The 20,646-nt window shown below is 31.6% G+C and overlaps 1 protein-coding gene across 1 annotated transcript in view; it reads right to left on the bottom strand.

Annotated features, from left to right (window-relative positions):
* Positions 1–1,118: 1,118 nt before the first annotated feature.
* Positions 1,119–20,646, bottom strand: part of LOC126833518 (alpha-2A adrenergic receptor) — a 119,265-nt gene continuing 99,737 nt past the window's right edge. The window contains exon 3 of the mRNA XM_050564912.1: positions 1,119–6,234. Within this exon, the coding sequence (XP_050420869.1) occupies positions 5,245–6,234 (990 nt within the window). The 3' untranslated portion in view covers positions 1,119–5,244. The remainder of the gene's footprint in view (positions 6,235–20,646) is intronic.

Genomic DNA, 20,646 nt, shown 5'->3' with positions numbered 1-20,646 from the left:
TAAACAATAATAAACTCTATAGCGAGAATAATAAACTTGTAGTAATTATAATAATTATAGCTGTATAATAATATGTAACTATTATTTTAATAATAACTATAGTAATATTTAGATAATAAATGTTTGTCAGTATAACAATAATAATTATTTAAAATAACATGTCTAGAGTAAAATGCGATTTTTTTCTATTATTACTTATGTGTATGGATGTAAAACACGTAATAATAATATGTTCACTTATGTATAAATACAATTTTTAAAAACATATCCTATATTTATTTAACATTCATTATTTTTAAAATAGGAATAAATGGAAGACAATAATATAATAATAATAATAATAATATACTAAAAATACGAACTATACAATTTTTGTTTTTTACAATTTCAGTGTGAGATTGAGTTGTTAAAAAAAAAATATAACGTGAACTTTAATTTCTAATAGGCGTGTACATCGTGATTTCAGAAATTTAGAATATTTATGTAATTATCTATAATTTAAAAAAAAACGTTTTAATGCGAAATCACGTGTACCAAAATAATATGTACAATACAATTATTAATGATTTTGTTTTGTCATCCAAAGGCGTTTGGGTAAAAGTATAATATTAAAGAACTATGTACATTGAATTGCTTAGATATTTATTTTATTTTAGGCACTAAAGCTATAATATGGGAAAGCATATTAATATATAGTTTTGAATTTGCCAAATGTTAATTTTTTTTGACGCTTAAAAGATGTAAATTTGAAAGAAAAATACAATGTTTAAAATATAATTCGTACAAAATGCTAGCCATAAAATAGAATAAAAACATTTATGTGAGGTGTTTATTTATTAATTATCAATAGTATTTTATTCACTTTTTTGTTTCCTTAACATTTAACATATTATTTATTATTAAATATATAACTTATACAATTGGACTTAGAGTTAATTGAGTAAAATTAAAAAATACAATTTTGATTATAACATAGTAATTTTATAATATTTTGTACGCTTTTAATTTTTTTTTTTGTTATATCTATTATTTATTTGATATTTTTTAAAATTATTATTTTTTATATAATATTATTTATTATATTTTGTTTTATATTAAATATGTAATTATGTAAAAAAAAAAACAATTGTTTGAGGCTCAAGCGTTAACGTCCTCTTTTTTTTTTTTTTGGACCCATATTATATTATAAAATACTACAAGCGAATGAAAGAGTTTATACCTACTATTCAAAATAAGAAGGAATATTTTGTGCATAGATGAGTTGTTTATTGGGCGGGGCAGGTCACGTTTGCCATTAATGACTAGAGCCGATTGGTCTAATCAGTTGAAGGGAGAGGGAAATTGGTTAAGTGAGGCGTGGTCTGATCGTCACCGACCAAAACCGATTGGTCAAGTTTGTTTTACTTCTTTCTGTGAACAGTGTACAGAATACACTGGGGGAAGAAAAGGTCTAAGCAAAATTTGTTGTTCAAATAGCAAAAAAGTTGGCGTCGCCAATGTGTATGTCTATGTTCCGTCGTAGGTGTATTCCTTTCTTACATTTGGAACTTTGGTCTGATCGTACATAAAAGGATTAAACGGAAATATACTTAATAGTCTGGGTGACGACAGTTGCGTTTTGTTTTTGTATAGAACCAAGAAAGGGCGACCACCGTTTAGCCGGAAGTAAATATTTTCTTGGGAAAAATTTTATAGAAAAACTAAACGACAATTTTATATACGCTCAAGGATTTACACAAGGTCGTTTGGGCGATCTTCAAGCGTGCAAAACTAGGTATGTACGGTATTCGGCCGCACCTAGTCCCTAGACGGTCATTGTTTAATGTTCGCAAAACAAATAAAATCGTATTCTTCATAATATTATTATAAATTAAATCCCGTCTTATTGCTTGTGCTGTGTCTGGCGTGACAAAAAAATTGCCTAAAGAACGAACAACCGTTGTTATTATTATAATTTGTCTTATAAAAGTTATTTATAATATAACACTAATAATAACCAAACAAGAGAATAATAACAAACGACAAAATAAGCGTTGTAGTAAGAATGGTAAAACAAATATATTATTTTTGATTATAAATAAACCGATTTAGACTTCTTAAGTCGAGACAAACGCGCGCCAAAGTTTGCGAAGAACAAACAAACACATAACAAAAAAAATATATGTATATATATATATTTATATATTTTAGTAATAAACCAAAAACAAAAAAAAAACTCTTACTTTAACGTTGTTTTGCTTTTGTTTATTTAATTGTTTTATTATTATTTGCAGTAAATCCCTTTTAGGACGGAACAAGAACTGCTGCGCTGCACTCTTCTGTTGGCGAATGATTGTCAGTTTAACAAGATTTAAAAAAAAAAAAAACCAACTGTAAGTGTATGGTGAGTGTGTATGTACATATGTATTGTTCACAAAGCGCCAATATGTATTGTGTACATAAACGGACGGCTGGAGCTTATTGTTGATGTTTCGAACGTGCGTTTAAGTAAATAAACGCATCGTCGAAAAACCAACAATCGACGGATGTTATAATATTATTGCCCTTGTTGTTGTAAACACCGTTGTGAATGGGATACGTGATCGGCAAACCGGAATACCGTGTTGAGTACATTATCATTCCGAATAGTCGCTTTGTATATCTATGTATATTATTAAATCAATTTCAGCGCCCCCCCCCCTCCATTCACTCCAGTTTTAGCAGCACGCAGAGTAAACATGAACTGACGTGCCCGGTGTTCTTTGCCGTTTTAGATATTAAAATAATATTATTATTATTACTATTACTTTTAGCAACTCGGTGAAAAAACAAAACATTTAAACCGATTCGGTTTGTATTTGTTTTGAAAAAAAAAATTCTCGACGGATGGGAAATCGCTAAAAACTTGTTACGTTCCGGTGGAAAATTGATTTTGGAAATGTTTTTTTTTTATAGAGACTATTTTACAACCTGTTACCAGACAAGGGGCCGAAAAGGCGAAGAAATAAAAGTCAAGAAGAAGAAAAAGAGGACCTGCTTTGGAAAGACATGACCGGGCCCCAAATCAGGCAACAGTTGCCATGGTGGTGAAGACGGGCGGTGTTAACATCTACACCGAGATGACCAAGAAACTGAAGACCGGTGATGATGTTCAGGCCTTTGGATTCCATATCAACTCCATGAAAAAATGTCGTCCAAGGCCGACATTGTCTTAAGACTGGCTAAGGCTCTAACGTGTCTTAAATCGTGAGTCCACCTTGTCCAAAGAAAACGGGATTTAAAGTGATGTAATTGTTGTTGTTGATTATCAATGAATTGAATTATTATTTTAATTAAGTAGCCTAATTGACAAGGCAGGGCATTTATGCGTCCAAGGCTTTAAGTTGATTTTAAATTACTTTATTTTAACAGTCGCATAATTACAATTTATTAGTTTCGCAATAATTATGTAATTAATATACCTATTAAAACAAACAACTTATCAGAAAATATCAAAGAAGAAACCGAAATGAGAATTATCAGGTTTATCGAAATCAATTATAAAACAATGTAAAACTGTAGTCGATTCGGTAAACTGTTTTATATTAACCGAGTTTAATATATTTTTATCATTTAACTTACAGATAATTTCGTTTAACTTAACGAGGTGAATATAAATCAATAATTCATCCAGCTTTGCAAATCGAGTCGACGGCTGAACCTTCAGAATATTATAATTGTTTTTTTAGAATACTCCCAACATAAAACAATGAGTACAAAAACAAATACTAAATCATGATTTAAGTATCAATCAGCAATAATTTTTTTCGGCCAGCTCAAGGATGTTTACACGTCCCCCTCCCGGTAATTTTGATCATATTAATAACTAAAATTTTCTAATAAAAAATCTCATTAATGTTTTAAGATGGAAGCACAAGTTCTCCGTATTATTAAAATGGCTAAAATTTTTTTTTAAATAGGACAAACTTTTGTAATAAAAAGTCGTTTATGTTTCTTTCGACTTGTGACCGGGTTTTCTGAGCTATAAAAGATTTAAAAAAAAGATGTATATATTTCTTTGAAAATTTTTATAGGAAAAACCAAGTCTCAACAGGCAGACATGGCACTTTTTTAGATTTATACAATGTACATAATACGAATATTGTTGCCGCAAACGACAAGTTATTTATTATCGTTTTATTTATTCAGTTATACATTTTATTAGACTATAGCGATTAATAAAAAATAATAATTATTTATGTAACTCAAATCAGTTCTCTATATAGGTACCGACATCTTAGGATCTAAGTTCTAATCCGTTAATGGACCCATCCCATACGTATTTGTCGAATTTATTATTATATTTATTATAAATATATAAAATAAAAAGCCCGATTAATTGTTTTATTAATCATGCGATCGTGGCCTATCAACCGGCACCATGGTTACCGTGGATAAACGTTAAGTTTCGCATGCATAACTGTATCGATAATACGCTCGGAGCGACAGTGGTTAATGGAAACACTGGGCTTCGTCAAAAGTAAAGTGTATTAATAAATAAACCACCAAAGTCCAAACCTGGTTTGGTGGGATCGGCGGAAAGTAGTAGATACTTTGTTATTTCCCCCCCCCCCTAGCTTATACCTTCACCGTTTTGACAAACGCATAAACGCACTTTATTAACCAACGTAGATGGCGCGTAGAAATGAGAGCTAATAAAAAATAAGCTGACAAGCCAGTTCAAAATTAAATCAACCTTTCCATTTGTCGTTGTGTTAATGTACTTCCGAGAAGAATACTAGTCATCTATGCGGTAACGGCGATTAGACGTTATAACTTTGGTAGTTAAAATTCATAATAAATTATAATAGTTAATAATTTCTTATCCATGACCGGTTTTGCTTTTGTTTAACCAACCATTGTGGTAACTAGTATTTTCTTCACGCTCACACTATTTCGTTTGATATTAGGAGGTATTAGCCACATTGTCCGGTTTATTATTATTTGTTTTGTTGTCTATTCAAAGAGCACAAAGTTATCATCGAGTATGGTGTATGATATTAGGAAATTGTCTACATGGTGGTTTATTTGCTGGGGTCGTGTTGTATTCAGAGGCTTAAGGTTTTACCGGTGTGTGTTTCAGTTGACTATTTGAATGAAATGGCACTATGATAAATAGGATGGGTAGATTTAATTGAGAGGAATGAGTCGATTGGGAAGGAGTAAGGAGTGGTAGAAATGGAAGTAGTTATTCGAAAATTATTAGGAATAATATTAATTATTATGTTATTTAAACAACACACGGCGGAAACTTCGTCGAAAGTCCTTGTTGAATATCGTGTAGATGACGGGGTTGATAGCCGAATTCATGTAGCCCAGCCAAAAGGCCACTGTAAGAGCCTGCGGGGGTATGTAGCAAATGGAACACAGAGGCGTGAGCACGTACATGAAGAAGAAGGGCAGCCAGCAGGCAATAAACGAACCCATGATTAGGCCCAGTATGAGCGTTGCCCTTTTTTCCTTTTTGCGCGCGATTCGCCTTTTCTCGCGTTCCGGATCTCGCGGCTTGGGCCTGGTCAGCGACGCCGTGGCCGGTGACGGGGCAATCTCCCTGGTGCTCAGCGATACCTTGCCCGTGTCCAGGATGTCACGCTTGGCCTTGGCCGACGCCGCCGCCTTAGCCGACTTGCCACGACTGCCGAATATTGGCTTGCACAGCCTGGCTTTGACCGGCTTGACCACGCCGCATTTTTGCACGTTGCCCGAGTCTGACGATGACGGGTCCAGTTCACTGACCATGTCGGTGTCCACGCCAACACTGGGCGCCCGGCATCTGCTTGCACCGCCGGCGGTCACGTCGCCGTTGACCGTCAGCCGGCGGCTGCCTTGAGTGGTGAACACTTTGAGCGTATCTTTGTCTCCGTCTTTGCTCACGTCGCTGGTGCTCGCGTCGCTGGCGTAGTCGCAAGCGATCACCGGCAACGTGTTGGTGACGGGGGTGGCGGGCGGTGACCGCGATGACAACCCGCCCACCATAGCCGCGGCCGGCCTGGTAATGAAGCTAGTGGTCTGCGACACTGTGGATGGACTTTGGGTGCCGCCCTTGGCCGTCGTCCGGTTTTGGTTTTTCGGCTTGGACGGCGGTTTCCGGATACCCCGGCGTGCCCGCGCTTTGGCCGCAAAGTATATCCGGATGTACACAAATACCATGATGCACGACGGTATGTAGAAGGAACCAAGAGCCGAGTAAATCCGGTAACCGAGATCTTTGTTCAACTGAAACAAACCAAAACAATATTTGCGTTAGTGACATCATATATGACATGATGTAAATTGTACATGGTTATTATTATCATTAGTAAACACACATGTTGTCATATAAATTTACATGATTTTCCCCTATTACGAACAAGGCCCTAACTTGAAAATTGGCATTACTTTATTTTAATTGGCTCCAGTTTTCAGACACTTTCTGTATACAATTTAACAATGAGCTACCATGTTATAGTCATTTTACGGTTGGTATGACTTTTCGGCAATCAAACTCAGATTTTTTTTTTTTAGAAAATTCCATTTCTAATTACTAGGCGAGTTCTAATAGGTGTAGTCACCGACCGCTCGTTTGTCTGGGCCAGACTCTAATGTTCTAATGAACGACTTTATTTAACGGTCAAATTCATGTTGTTGGAGTCTATTATTAAAATTAAATTTCCATGTCCAAAATTAACAGCTCTATTATACATTTCTAGCAACTATAATTAATTGAAATACTGAGAGCCAAAAGGATTCAAGTGATCTTTGCGTTATAGATTATATTAAAATTAGGCTTTGATAATAAACCAATCGTCAGCTACTAATTAAGAACCAGTGCAAAAATATTCTATAAATTCAAATTCAGTCCAAATAATTTAATATAGTATAGTATTATATAGTTATAAATTAAAAATATACCGGTAATGAAATGACCAATATAACACACACCAGACAAATAAAAAAATCCATCCGATGATTAATAAGTAATAATATTTAACTGGGATGCGTCAAGTTAAACGCGTTAAATCAGCTACCTGAAATAATATTCTCCAAGTGACCATTACTGATTGACAAGACCAGGAAAGTTATAATCGCCAGCTAAAATCAAAACCGTTTAATGTAATACCATGCGTCAATATTGTCCGTCCGTTATAGAATCCGGTTGACCTTTTTAACATTAACTTTTCAAATCGGCGCGGTAAACAAAAACTTGTAATGACTTCATCAAAAACCAATTTTACTACTTTGACAATTGACTTGTCAGCGTCATGTCAATTGTCAACTAATATTTGTAGAAAACATTTCAGAGAAATATGTTTATGTAATAATTTCACACAAAAGTAAGTTGACAATTTAATCATACAAAGCGATTTGTGATAACTATATTTGTTTTATACACTAAAACGTTAATAAATTAAATAATTATAAAACCTACCGATATATAATAAAATATCCAAAATAATGCCAATAACCCTTTCCTTGAAAATAGGTAGAAACTTTTCTTTAATTTCATTTGTTTAAGTGCAGTTTTAGGACTTAAAATGAAAATATTAAACTGAAGATAAATGTACTCTTGTGGTAATACATTTCCAGGTGGCCATATGTGATCTAATAAATAGTCAACCGGTATTTAGAGTTCAGACAGCAGTTATTTTCATTATATTATTGTTCATTGCAGTCCAGGCGTACAACTCAATCCGAGTCAATGGTGTATGTATCTTAAAATTGAAAGCCATAAGACCCAAAGATTGTCTATAACATCGTGCCCAAAGGGGAAATAAAACAGAGCGCTGTTAATATGTTTTTATCTCTTTTAGCGCCAAGCCGGGACTATAAAATGTAAACATAATGTCGTTTTTTTAAATGTTATTTGCGATTATCAAGTCTTCGTCATCCGGGGATGTATATATATATATATATATATATATATATATAATTTTTTTTATCTCATTGACTTTGTATTAAACGCCGGATAAATAGGCTTTGATAATAAAGTGCATTGTTTATCAAATACCTTGGCGGCTGTTGCAAAGGAATGAAAAAAAAGCGCGATTAAAAGGTTCAAAGAGAGCTTTTCAATCAAAACAGAATAATGCTTACCCGATCCGGTCGGGGGTCGTTCCCGAAGCATATCATAATGTGACGATGGCTATTTGTGTTTTATTTTTGCCCCGTTTAGACCCGTTAAAAAAACTGACGGTATTTTGCCAATACACGGTTGGCCAAAAACAATATATGTATATATATAATATAAAATAATATATATATGTATATATATATTGTTTTTTTGTATGTACCTATATACAGAAGCGCTATCGAACCGTTTGGCTTTTGGGAGAAATCTGGATCTTCTTCCGAGTCGGTCCAAAACTTGTAAAATCGACGGCCGCGCGTTAAGCCGGCAAACGGCTAATACAATAATAACGATAACGAACGACAATATATATATTACTGTACTAAAGTGCAAACAAAAGGGAAAACGGAAACAAAAAACAAAATTACTTGTACAGGCGTTAACTCTTACGGACAGCTGCTGCTGCTGCTTGCTGCTGTTGCAAGGTGGTGACATTTCTACACAGTGGTCGTTGGGCGGACACGGAAAGAAAAATTTTACTTCAACGCCGGAATAATAATTGAATTTGCCATCCTTTTGCCGCCTTAGTGTGTATTTGAATGCGGAAACTAGGTCGAGATGAAATCCAATAACGTCCGACCAGCCTCTGTTATCTAATGAACGACTTGTTTTTATTTCAAACCGACGGCTACGGTCGGTCGAGTTTGTTGTTTAACCGAAATATAATAATAACCACAATAACCATAATGATATTAAGTCGATTGTTTGGACATTTTATTCAATAAAACAATTTTACAACACTTTTGTTGGAATGTTTCTTAAATATTTCAAAATTACAACAAAAAAAAGTGTTATACAAAAAGCGCAAACTTTTTCCGGTTTAATTTTAATTTAAGCATACAATTACACGTGTAAACATTTAAGTCAATATAAAAAAAAACATTCATTTTAGCCACTTTTTAGCTTATTGAACTCGCTATATCAATACTTTTGTGAGACCAGACGAATTACAAACATCATTACAGCAGATTTTTTTGGAAATATTATTTTATCAACCCTAAAATGAAGCCCGCCGATTATTTGACATTCATTTATGCACTGTCGTTATGAATAACAACTTGTATTATTAAGGGACGTTCAAATTTTATGTTCCAGTAGAAATTTCGTAAAATAATCAAAATAGGCAAAAATAACCATACATACATATTAATTTTTTATATTTCATGATCTACTAGTATTATTTAAGGCTTTATAAATTTTTAAAACTTAATTGGTAGCGCATGCACATTATTATCTTTTTAAATTAATAATAATTTGCTGAAAATTTTGTTTTGTCGATAGCCATATTTTGATTATTACTTTTAAAGTTAAAATTCAGAGCGGGGAAGGGTAGAAAGTAGTTTTATTTTTATCTGCACGCATCACTGCACTGACGCCGCACTCTATTTTGATATACGAACACCATTGTAAGAAAAATAACAAATATTTATTTACAAACACCGAAGCCGCAAGATTGATCAGTTTTCGGTTCATAAAACAATTGATGTATTATATTTCCTCGTTTGTAACGTAGCATCAAGTGAAACAATAATAAGATTGCTTTTAAATAAATTAAAAAAAACAAGTTTACATACACTTGTTATAAAAAAAAAAGTGCACTTCATATTCACCACACTTACCGGCATAAATTACTCAGATTTGCCTTATGTAAGAAACTATAGAATTTTTTAAAATTTTAACGGTCATTGGTTCTGTAGAACTTTAAAAATACAACACCGGAAAAGTTCCTCTGAAAATATCAAAATGAACAACAGGGTTCGGCGTGGTTTTGTTTTAAGAATAATTATTTTAATCATTTCGTTTTCAAGGCGATGAGAATAAACTAGGTAATGAGTCTTTAAGGTTTTGAGGATGTTCGATTTATCTACTTTTTCTACCAATATAGTACTATAATTATTAGGTAATATGTATATTAGTTGCAGGGGCAAGTGGATAAAAGTGTTAACTGACAATTTCAAAACTACGTGCAACGTATTAGTCAATTCAGCTGTTAAAATATTTTACTAAATTGTGACACTTTCATTTATTCAATAAAAATAATTTTACAAAAAATCTCACTTAACACCATTATCCACTCACCCCTTCAATTATAGTGGTTCAAGTAATAATATTATAATTAAGATTAGAAATATTGTTTAGGAAATTACACACTTTTGGCTAATGCGCTTTCAATATAGCCAGCGACATAAAACAATAATTATATAAGCTGATATTATTAAATCACAAAATGACAGTCACCGATTTTATTTTTTATGGGTATGGCAGTATAATGTTTATCACAAGTGGAATTTGATTACATTTTTTATACACGATTAATAATACATTTCTCGCATTCATCAAATCCTTATTACTAGAAAACATGCACATTTTTTTTATTATTAAAAATCGATATCCCGTGAGAGTACCCATAATAGGTTAATGTTTTATGACAGCAATTATTGCTTGCTCTTGCAGCGTATGACATACCTTTGTGTACTCAATCATAATATTTTAGCAAGGTACACATTTTTAATTTTCGTAGGCGAATTGGTTTTTTGTTTTTTGGTTTATGTAACAAGATAAAATATTAATAATATTGGATAGTCATAATGGAAAAAGTTAGTAGCCGTATAAGCGGTGCTTATAGGTAAAAAATAATATTATAATATTGTACATAACTAACCAATCTTGGAAGCCTTGCATCGTCGATGTAGCTCTATTGATTTTAAACAGAATATTTGCAATAAATTAATTGGCTTGGCTGATATTTATAGACTTATGAATGCGTATCACCAAAGTCTGAAAAATCTGTAACGCTCATAGTTAATATCAAATGATTTTCCAATCATCAACTCAATTATGACGCAAAGCCTATGTATATTCAACGGTGTTAGTAATTATTCTAGCACAGTACTCAATAAACATCCTGTTGCGCAATGCATTACAATCATATTAATTACTCCCTTTGAAGTTTGCCCATCGACAAGTAAGCCGGTAATTTGTATAATAGTCCACAAGCTTATTTAAATAGCAGAAATGGATTCGAAATGAACTGAACGTGTAAATAGTATTCAACCTATTTGTATAATTAAACTTTTAGCTCTATAATATAATGTTATATAATATAATAGCGCTGTGTTTTGTTGTTTATCACAGCTATTGATTGTATCAGTATATTTTATATTGAATAATATATGATACATTTATTTAATGTAATTTCTAGGCTTCGACAATGAATAATTTTAAACAAAATATTTTAACATAAAAATATAATCGTTTATTTTCGCTTCTAAAAATATTGTTTTTTCTAATTTAAATACTGTATTTTCCCCATCACTAAATACAATAATACATAGTTTATTAAATTTTAATTTTAAAATAATGATATAACTCTACTTTCATTTTAGGGTGTATACATTACACTGATATTTTGTTATCGTCTTCTAAGAGTTTTATTTACACGTGTCTTCAAGTCGCACGATTTTCCATTGGCGGATACTTTTTTTTATCAGTTATTTTGTTAGTTTTTTTTATTAGTCAGTTTTTTAATGTTTTTAAAAACGACAAACCTAATGGCTCCGATTAATCTGCAAATTATTTTATTGTTTATTTAAAATTAAAAAAAATGTTTTACCATAACCGGTAAGTTGTATAAGGTATAGTTTACATTTTATACGTTAGTCGACGACAGTCAGTCGTTTCATGTTTGTCATGGTTTCTTTTGGGTATGGACGCGTATTAATTTATCGAATATTCTAAAATGGCGTGGCCGGCGAAAAACTTTCAAGAGAAAAATAAATAATATAATACAAGTATGTATATATATATGTAGTCGTTCACCAGAGTATCTCCTATTTATAATCAATTCTTTGTAACTTTTTAATTGCAAAACTCGCAAACAAACTTTGAGTCGCATTAAAATTTTCTGAAGAGAAGAAAAAAAGGCGCCCTGTTTCTTCTGTTGACAAAACAATTGCTCGATGTGCAACGGCGCGACCAAAATCCTAACGTTCCGCCCGAATCTTCTACACCGTGTGACCATATTGTGACCCCCACATTATTGACCCTCTTTTTCTTGTAAGTACCGTTGTTGCAATGAAAAAAGCATTCAAATTATTCATTTCTTTCCATCTGATCCGGGTATAAAGTTTAAGTTTATTTTTTTCCCTTCCAAATCTGTACTTTATAGTTTGACCGGTATTTTCAGATATTTTTGCGGAATGTGCAAAACAAAACTATCAAGAGTTGAAACTATAATAATAAATAGTTTTCAAAAAACCAACCTGCCAAACGGTCGTTTAAATCGATATTGATTTATCCAAACCACCCACTGGGTTGATAAGTTATTTTTATATTATATAATTTATATTTTTTATACAGTTCCTTGATAAATATTATTTTTTTTCTTATTCATTCGTATTAATTTTGACGGCTGTTCTCAGTATTTAAGTATTTGTGATAAGTTATGCGAGCGAACGAGGACTTAGGACTAAGAAAAAACACAGATGCTAACAGAGTTTTAAACAATTTATATATATTTTTTGTAACCCGAATCAGTATCATTAACACTAATATAAAAACCCAGTTCATAAAACTAAGCATAAATAAAAATCGCCAAAGAATTATAGGTTAGGTTAGGTTAGGTACCGATTTTTAATGCTATTGTTGTCTAAACCAAGAACTAGGTTAATGACAGTTGTGCAGTGTTTGTATACATTTTTACTGAAAAATGTTTTCCTGTTGTGTATTTGAGTATTTTATAAGTACGAGTATATACTTAGCAAATGACAGCTGTCATTATTTTGTGTTTTCAGCATGGCTACTACACACTACGATCGTGCGTCTGACAACTACTATAATTATTCTTTATAAAATATATGCGGAGTAAGTTAAAAAATCCGATCCGAACAATATGGTCATTTGTGCATGTATGGGCAATCGCCGGTCAGATTTTTGTGGAACTCTTGAGTTTACAGCGAACCGTAATTCCTGAAACTCCGACTCTTCATTGTTACATTAAATAGCTACCAAAACGCTGTTGTTCTCTAATTCAATCGCTTAGAATACAGCGAGTACGAGAAACGCAGAAATTAGGTTTATAAACCACGGTCACGGGTATTAATGATAAACCGCAGTATCGCGAGTGTATAGATAGTGAGTTTTGAATTCGAAACACTACCGAGAATTATTTGGGAGTACATTGCATTATGTATAAGACTGTAATAAATATCAACGACAAGAGATAATTGATTACAAAACTCGAGTATTCACACGAAATTTGTGTTTATGTGTTACAAACATAATTCAACAATAATAATAAGAAAAACGCTTGAATATGCTGAAGTTCCTTAATTTTATTGAGTTGATTTAAAACAAAAAAACATCCGTAAACTGATTTTGTATTCTGTAATCAAAATATTACTTTGTAGCTCTCGGGCACACGTGAACGTCATACAATCTCACACAAATTTTGGGACAAACAAATTACTAAATCTAAATACCGAATTTATGAAATTCTACATTTCTACATTTTGTTAGTATCGTACATTAGAAGATTGGTAAACTATACGACTGATATTGTACGATGTAAGACGGTCATTATAGACTCTAGCTCGGCCTACTAGCGTACAGTTTTTTTTTATACACATTGGACCCGTACCTTTAGTAAGTTAATTGCGATGTACTCACGCGTGAACATTAAATGATTTCCACTTAAAAAAAAAAACGTCCCCTGGCTTACACGAACTTAGGTAATTAGGTGTAATGAAGTCGATTAAGGCGACCTACGTGCTTTTTAACTGTTTATATAAAACCTACGGTTTGGCTTTATGTTATAGGACAAGATTATAAAAAAAAATGACAAAGCTCTTACTTTACGTTCCCTATTTCAATAGCGTGCACATATTTTGTTGGTTTACATAAATTAGAAAAAAATGTCAAACTTTTGTTTTAACGCAAATAATACATTAAATACTTATTAAAACGTCGTATAATACATCTTTGTGTTGGGTCTAGTTTAGAATCTTTCGTTCGATAAGGATCTATCTTTTATACTTGGTAAATTTATACTTATGAGTTTAAAAGCTTTCTAAAAAGAAAGAATGAATTGTTTTTACAAAATTAAGCCCATAACAGATGAGTTTATCTGAATTAACAGGGGGTACAACGAGATTGATTGTCGTTTACTAGTTTGTTAGTAATTGCTGATTTTTTTTAGTAAACTATATTGTTTAAACTAGTATTTAAAATAGATAAGATCACTTTCGTGTGATCTATTATTTAATAGGGTTTCATAACGACATCTCAACATCTATCTTACTTATATATTTTTTTTATTGTTAAAGATAAAACTTATCTCATTTCCCCCTTCTAAAAGGAAGTATTATAAAATTATCAATATTTCATTATATAATATGGATTATGGTTAAAAAATATCACAAATATTTTGTTATTATATCTAAAAATATTAACAAAACACATACTAAGTCCTAGCAAACATTTTTTTTCACGAGGTCTAGGTATTACCTTGTCTTAATATATTTTCCCCATATATACCAACCAAAACGTTTACGGTCGTTTGACATAAATAATTTTTTTCGCTCCGAACTCTAACTTGTTGATAAAATTATTATTTTTAGCTCCGTTTCAAAATAATATCTGTATACCTATATATTATACTCTCAATAGTAGAATGTCTATGTCAACTCTGGCACAGTGGCGTACGGCCATTATCAAGAAATACAATAAATTATCAAGCTATCAACGTTTTAATTTGATTCGAATCGTTTGAGAATTTTATTTACGAGTTACTCCTTGCAAAATGGATTTAAGCGGCGGAAGCGGCCGCGGTAATTTAGATAAAATGTGAGGGAAATCGGAAAAGGAAGAAGTGTACAAGACAAGAGCTGAGGGTAGCAGAAGGGATTCGGGAAGAAGGTGAGAGAAAGCGAGAGACGTCAGAAGAAGAAGCGTTCGAGAGAAGGGTCTGGGATTATGGGATTGCCGGTCAGGAAATTCAAATTTAAATATTTATGAGTTCACTGCCACTGCCCGTGCCTTTACTTTCACCATAACCATTAACAACGCCAAAACTGATTGCAACCACCGACATTATCCCGGTGCTGTGGCTACTCGTTCAGTCACTTTGTGTAGTCTCCGGTTGCCATTAAATGACTACAATAAAACGATAACACCGAATATATTTAATCATTTTTTTTTTTATTCTCAATCGAGTTCAATCCCAAAACCGTTGCCCAATCATTGGAACCAGACTTTCTTAAAACTATATACAACATAAATGTAACCATTGTAAAAATATTGTTTAAACACTCTCAACAGGGTCTAAATGTTTGATGTTAGTTCGACTGATAGCAGCAAAAATCAAGCAACACAAGTCCGCAAACGAAAATCTTCATGACTCCTAAAATGTTTAAGATAGATAGCCGAAATTCGGTATTTTTTTTTTGGTGTGTAAATTTCTATTGAACACGACTAGAACGTGTAATTTTTATAGTAAAGCTTAATCATTTTTGACAGGAATCCGAATTCAACAACGTCGCAAACTGACTGCTAGATTATTGTAAAAAATGAAATCACGTTTTCCTATAGTATTATCATAACAGACCGTCGCGTCGCTTTCAAAGATGTCACGTCAGGGTCTAGAGCAAGCGTGTAGAATTAGAAAACTGGTACAAGAGTGAGATGATTAGATTTTCAAAGTTTCCAAGCCAGGGATGACCCGTACAGAGTTTAAAAACTTTTCTCTTGTCTCCCTACTTCTCGTCGTATCATTCATTCCATTCACCGTCCAACACCGTGTTCTCCATCATTGTGTTACAGATCTCCATCGCCGTTTTGTCCGTGATCAGACAACGGCGTGTGATAGCTGTTGTACATGTCGTGACTTTGCTGTAGCAAAATAGGAAAAAAGTTTCCGTTACGGTAGCAAAATTCTAAAGGTGTTGCCTTTCTCATGATTCGTTGCGCTTTGCCATCCAGCATATAATCATCTCACATTTGGAAACTAGCTGATAAAGTCATGTACAGGGAGGATTAACATTTCTAAATTCTTGAATTTAAAAATTACTAAAAATATTTACCCTATAAAATATATTGCGACGAGTAAACTCTTGCAAGACACCTTGTGCGAGAGGCAGTGGTGAGATTTTTAGGTAAAATGTATACTGTACATAAAAAAACTATGTAAGAGTACGGTAATAAATTATTTGAAAAAGTCCTTAGAACGTATATTCAATTTTATATTATAACCCACCAGACAAAAACAAACATCTACAATCTACATAATGTATTACATTATTCTTTTTTTCTTTTAAACAACGATTTCTACTGAAGTATAACGAAATATTAAAATAATCAAGATAGGTATATTTTAAGTAATTAAACGACAACTCACAATATGAAGAAAAAGGATTACAGTACTCAAGAACTAGTAGTAACTATTGTTTTGAAAGAAACTAAGAAATACATTTGGAAGTACTAAAATTAGTTAAATTTTATCCATAAAGTGTACAAACAATAGCATTTTATTAATTATTTGGTTAATGACATTAGTGATTAGAATATATTGATTTATAGGTATACAATTTTTTTTAAATACTATAGCACATTAATTGCGTGTTATCATGAACAAAAGTGATAATGATTAGCTTAAGAATATTTCCTATCACTCAATCACTCTTATCTAAAATGTTTAAACGGCCAACTGAATAAAATGTGTGGCATTGGTATAGTCGTTAGAAACCGTAACCTTATCCAATAATAACCGTAAAAGAAATAAAATGTATAATTATTTTTAGTTCAAAATTGTCGTTGAGAAAAAGAAGCAATTTCAAGATAAAAACCACGACGGTCCTATAATAGAGAGAACTGGTATCGAGTCTGGAAAACAAACTAAATATATTACGGATCACGCCCTGTTTTTTAGTTCTTATGTCACAATAACACACTATAAAATATGAGACCACGCTTTGAAACCTACGAGTATGTAACAATATAACCCCAAATTTAACTGGAATTCACTTAGTTAATTAAATACATTCATTGCTTTCCAAATTATTATTTTTTTTAACAACACACTCGAGAAGTTGACATCTATTTTCTCAGTGTTTCTGAAAATAAATACCATTAATAATACATACTTCTTTGCCAAAAAACAAAATAAAACTGGATTGTTTTTTTTTATTTCAAGACAAATAAGTTTATCAGTCTTTACTTTGCCAATCACCTATTACACTTACGTTCTGAAAGCGCCAGCTTTTACGAAGCTTGGCGCTTGCGCTTTTTGGTTTTCGAAAACATTGGATTATTATATAATACTTATGGTTAAAAAGTGCCTAAGACCTTAACATTTGTGGTTATAACAATATAGCATAAGCAACTAAAAAAATTAAGCTAACCACGGTTTTCTATAAGGATACCGGAATATCTAAAAAATAAGTTCACACACAAAAATGGCCTAGTAACCAACAAAATGAATTTATATCTTTGAGTGAATTTTGGAAGTAAAACTGATGTTGGTAATATTACACATGTGATGTTCAATTTCTTTTAAAATAATCGCCGTTTAGTAGTTTTATTTTATGAAAATATTTGTATTTATGCTATTTTACAATATTGTAAAATTACAAAATATTAAGCTTTTTAGTGTTATCTATAATTTTATCAAATATTAAAATACCTAATATAATTTTATGACATTTTAGATTGGTCGATAACCAGTTTTTAATAACCACTAATTTTTTGCGATTTTAAAAATTAAGACGGTAAGTGGAGTACGATTGTTATGCGCGCAGATAAAAATAATAATCCGTCCAAAACTTTAAACTTAAATAACTTTCAAAATTATTATTTAATCTGGTTATTGACCAGCCGAATTTGTAGTAAAATATTTTTATTTAAAAAGTTATAAGAATATACACGTTCCCACAAATTAAAAACAAAATTGTCTTTCTTAGTTTATATTATTTTAACAAATGGTTTCTTTAAAATAAACAAACGGATTATAGTAAGCCTATTTTAATATTATAAAACGATTTTAAATCAACTGCTTATTATTAAAATAAATATGTTATTCATAAAGAATACACAGCTATTGTTATCTTTTTAGTCTGTTAAACCAAAAGTGTATAATCGGTTTTGTATTATATTAACATAAATCTTATATTTGCTCTTTTAAGTAAGATATTCTTTATTCAGTAAAGAAAATATAAACGGAGTATTGGGAACATACATAATTGTAATAAATTGCATTTATCAGTTGTTATTATGGGATAAATCATTTTATCGAGTACATAAATATGTATAAACATTTTAGCCTTTATATTTTGTTATAAATTATTTTGAAAATCGTTTTTTTAACCGTGTTCATTTAATAATAATATAAATAAGAAATTACAAAAATGCAGAAAAAAATATACCATCAAAAGTATAACACTAGAATATGCTGTTTAATACATAAAATATAATAATACTAACAATTAGGTAACCTGTTATACAAAACAGGATGACCGCTAGACAAATCGGGTTATTTATTAAAATAAAAGTATTGGCCGTAAAGTCAGGGTAATTTTGAGTATTATATACTTGAATTTTCCTTATGATCTTTGTAAGCTTTTATTGTTTTATCAGTAACCAGTTGTATGTTTAAAACCCGATTAAACTAATTTAATTAATATAAAATATTCATAATGAATATCAAATATTTGTTAATGTTAATATATATATTTTATTTTACAACACAGTAGGATTTATATATATATATATAGGCAAGAAGGGTGTTACGACTTACGATGAGCATTTTTTTTTCCAACTATATCCCATCTAGCAAGTAGCAACAATATAATAATATCTTCATCTAAATAGTTTGCAAACTAATAGTGAATGCACCTAACCAATAAATCAAATTTCTCCGACCAAAGTCTAAAACAACTGTTGTGGTGTTCTGAATTATTCTGAGTAATAGTAGAAATAATAAAATTTACTGTAATAACGTACGATGTATCTAGGGTAAAGATATACTGAAACTGATCCCGAAAAGTTTCTAAGTAATCGCTGCCAAATCTTTGACACTTGGCATTCTGAAAACTGAAAGATACGAATGTAACCATCGCAGATACATTTTTGTGACCAAAATTGTTTTGAAAATATCTTATTGGTTCCAAAATGAACAAGTTAAGTTCAATTGATAGCAACAAAAGTTACGTGTTTAAATACAGAAATCGTCAAAACTTCTTCAATATTTGAGTTAGAGATCCTCCATTTGTTGGTCTTAACTCTAAACGGAATATGCCCAAGTAATAAAATATATTATGTCCAGTAACCTAACCTTATCAGGATCAACCAGTAGAAAATTATTCATGGTGTATGACTTCTCGTATCTTAAACCTTAGTACAATATGAATCATGATTTATAAACTAGTTTTAATAATATTGAATAATTAATATAATATAATATTCGTAATGGTTTTTTTTATTGTTTTTTTTTTACGTGTTGATGGCTTTAATAAATTAAAATGTGTTTAGTATGTAAAGTGATTTGCTGGTGAAGCATTCGACAAAGGTTATTTGGTACTATTGGTGTTGTATGAACTATAGTATTTTGTTGTCACTTTTCCAACTTTTTAGATAATTTTAAACTTCTAAGCAAGTTGAACATGCAGGATTACAGTTGGACATTTACAGCCAAAATGATAAATGAACATTCGTAGAGATTACCCTAAAACTCTTTGTTGATTTTAACATTGCAAAATAACCCATACATAACAGAAACGGGTAATAAACTAATTTAAACGACACAATAGCGTCAGTTAATGTGAGGAAGTATAATGCATGAATTATAAGGTCTGCTGATTGTTATATTATCGTGTTAGCACAAATGTGTAAAGGACGTAATTGTTTTTGGGCATTAGTTCCGCTCGCCATTGCTGTCATTGTTCGGTTGATGAGTACTTCAGTTGTATTTAGATTACATAAGTGGAACACATGGACTTTTTTGCCATAGGCCTATTGCACATAGGACCACATGATTCTACTCCCCGAGTACGTAATTATTTTTCAGTTAAAAAATAACTTAAATGCTGCAACTACAGTTCTTCATGTCACATGGTTGATTTTTTATAAAAGCTATTGAATTAAAATTATACACCATTTTTTTTTTGTCCGCTCAACTACTCAAACCACTCAACTGATTTCTTCATACAGCAAGTCTATGGATCAGAAATCGTACTTGAAAAGTACTCTCGGTTAAGGCTAAAATTTAAAAAAAATTCACCCTTTCCTCTTCAAAATCGAGGAAACTTACATGTTTTTCTACTTAAAATTACGGCGCGCTATGATTTTTTTTAAGATAGCCGAGTTAGTTCCAAGTTTGTATGGATGATCCTTTATGTATAGTTTTATCAATAAACGTCGACAAATCGAACTCAAAACTTTTTTTAAGCGACGTTATTGTATTGTTTTATATTTTATTCGTGTATTGTCTTTACCGTTTATATTACAACTGTTTACAGATACGTATAGCGTGT

The sequence above is a fragment of the Adelges cooleyi genome, unplaced genomic scaffold (assembly GCF_023614345.1).
Source record: "Adelges cooleyi isolate 19-005CV unplaced genomic scaffold, UGA_ACOO_1.1 ACOO_flye_CR_arks_rails_tigmint_CR_PRNA_2, whole genome shotgun sequence".
NCBI lineage: Eukaryota > Metazoa > Arthropoda > Insecta > Hemiptera > Adelgidae > Adelges > Adelges cooleyi.
This window is presented reverse-complemented; position numbering and strand designations above follow the sequence as displayed.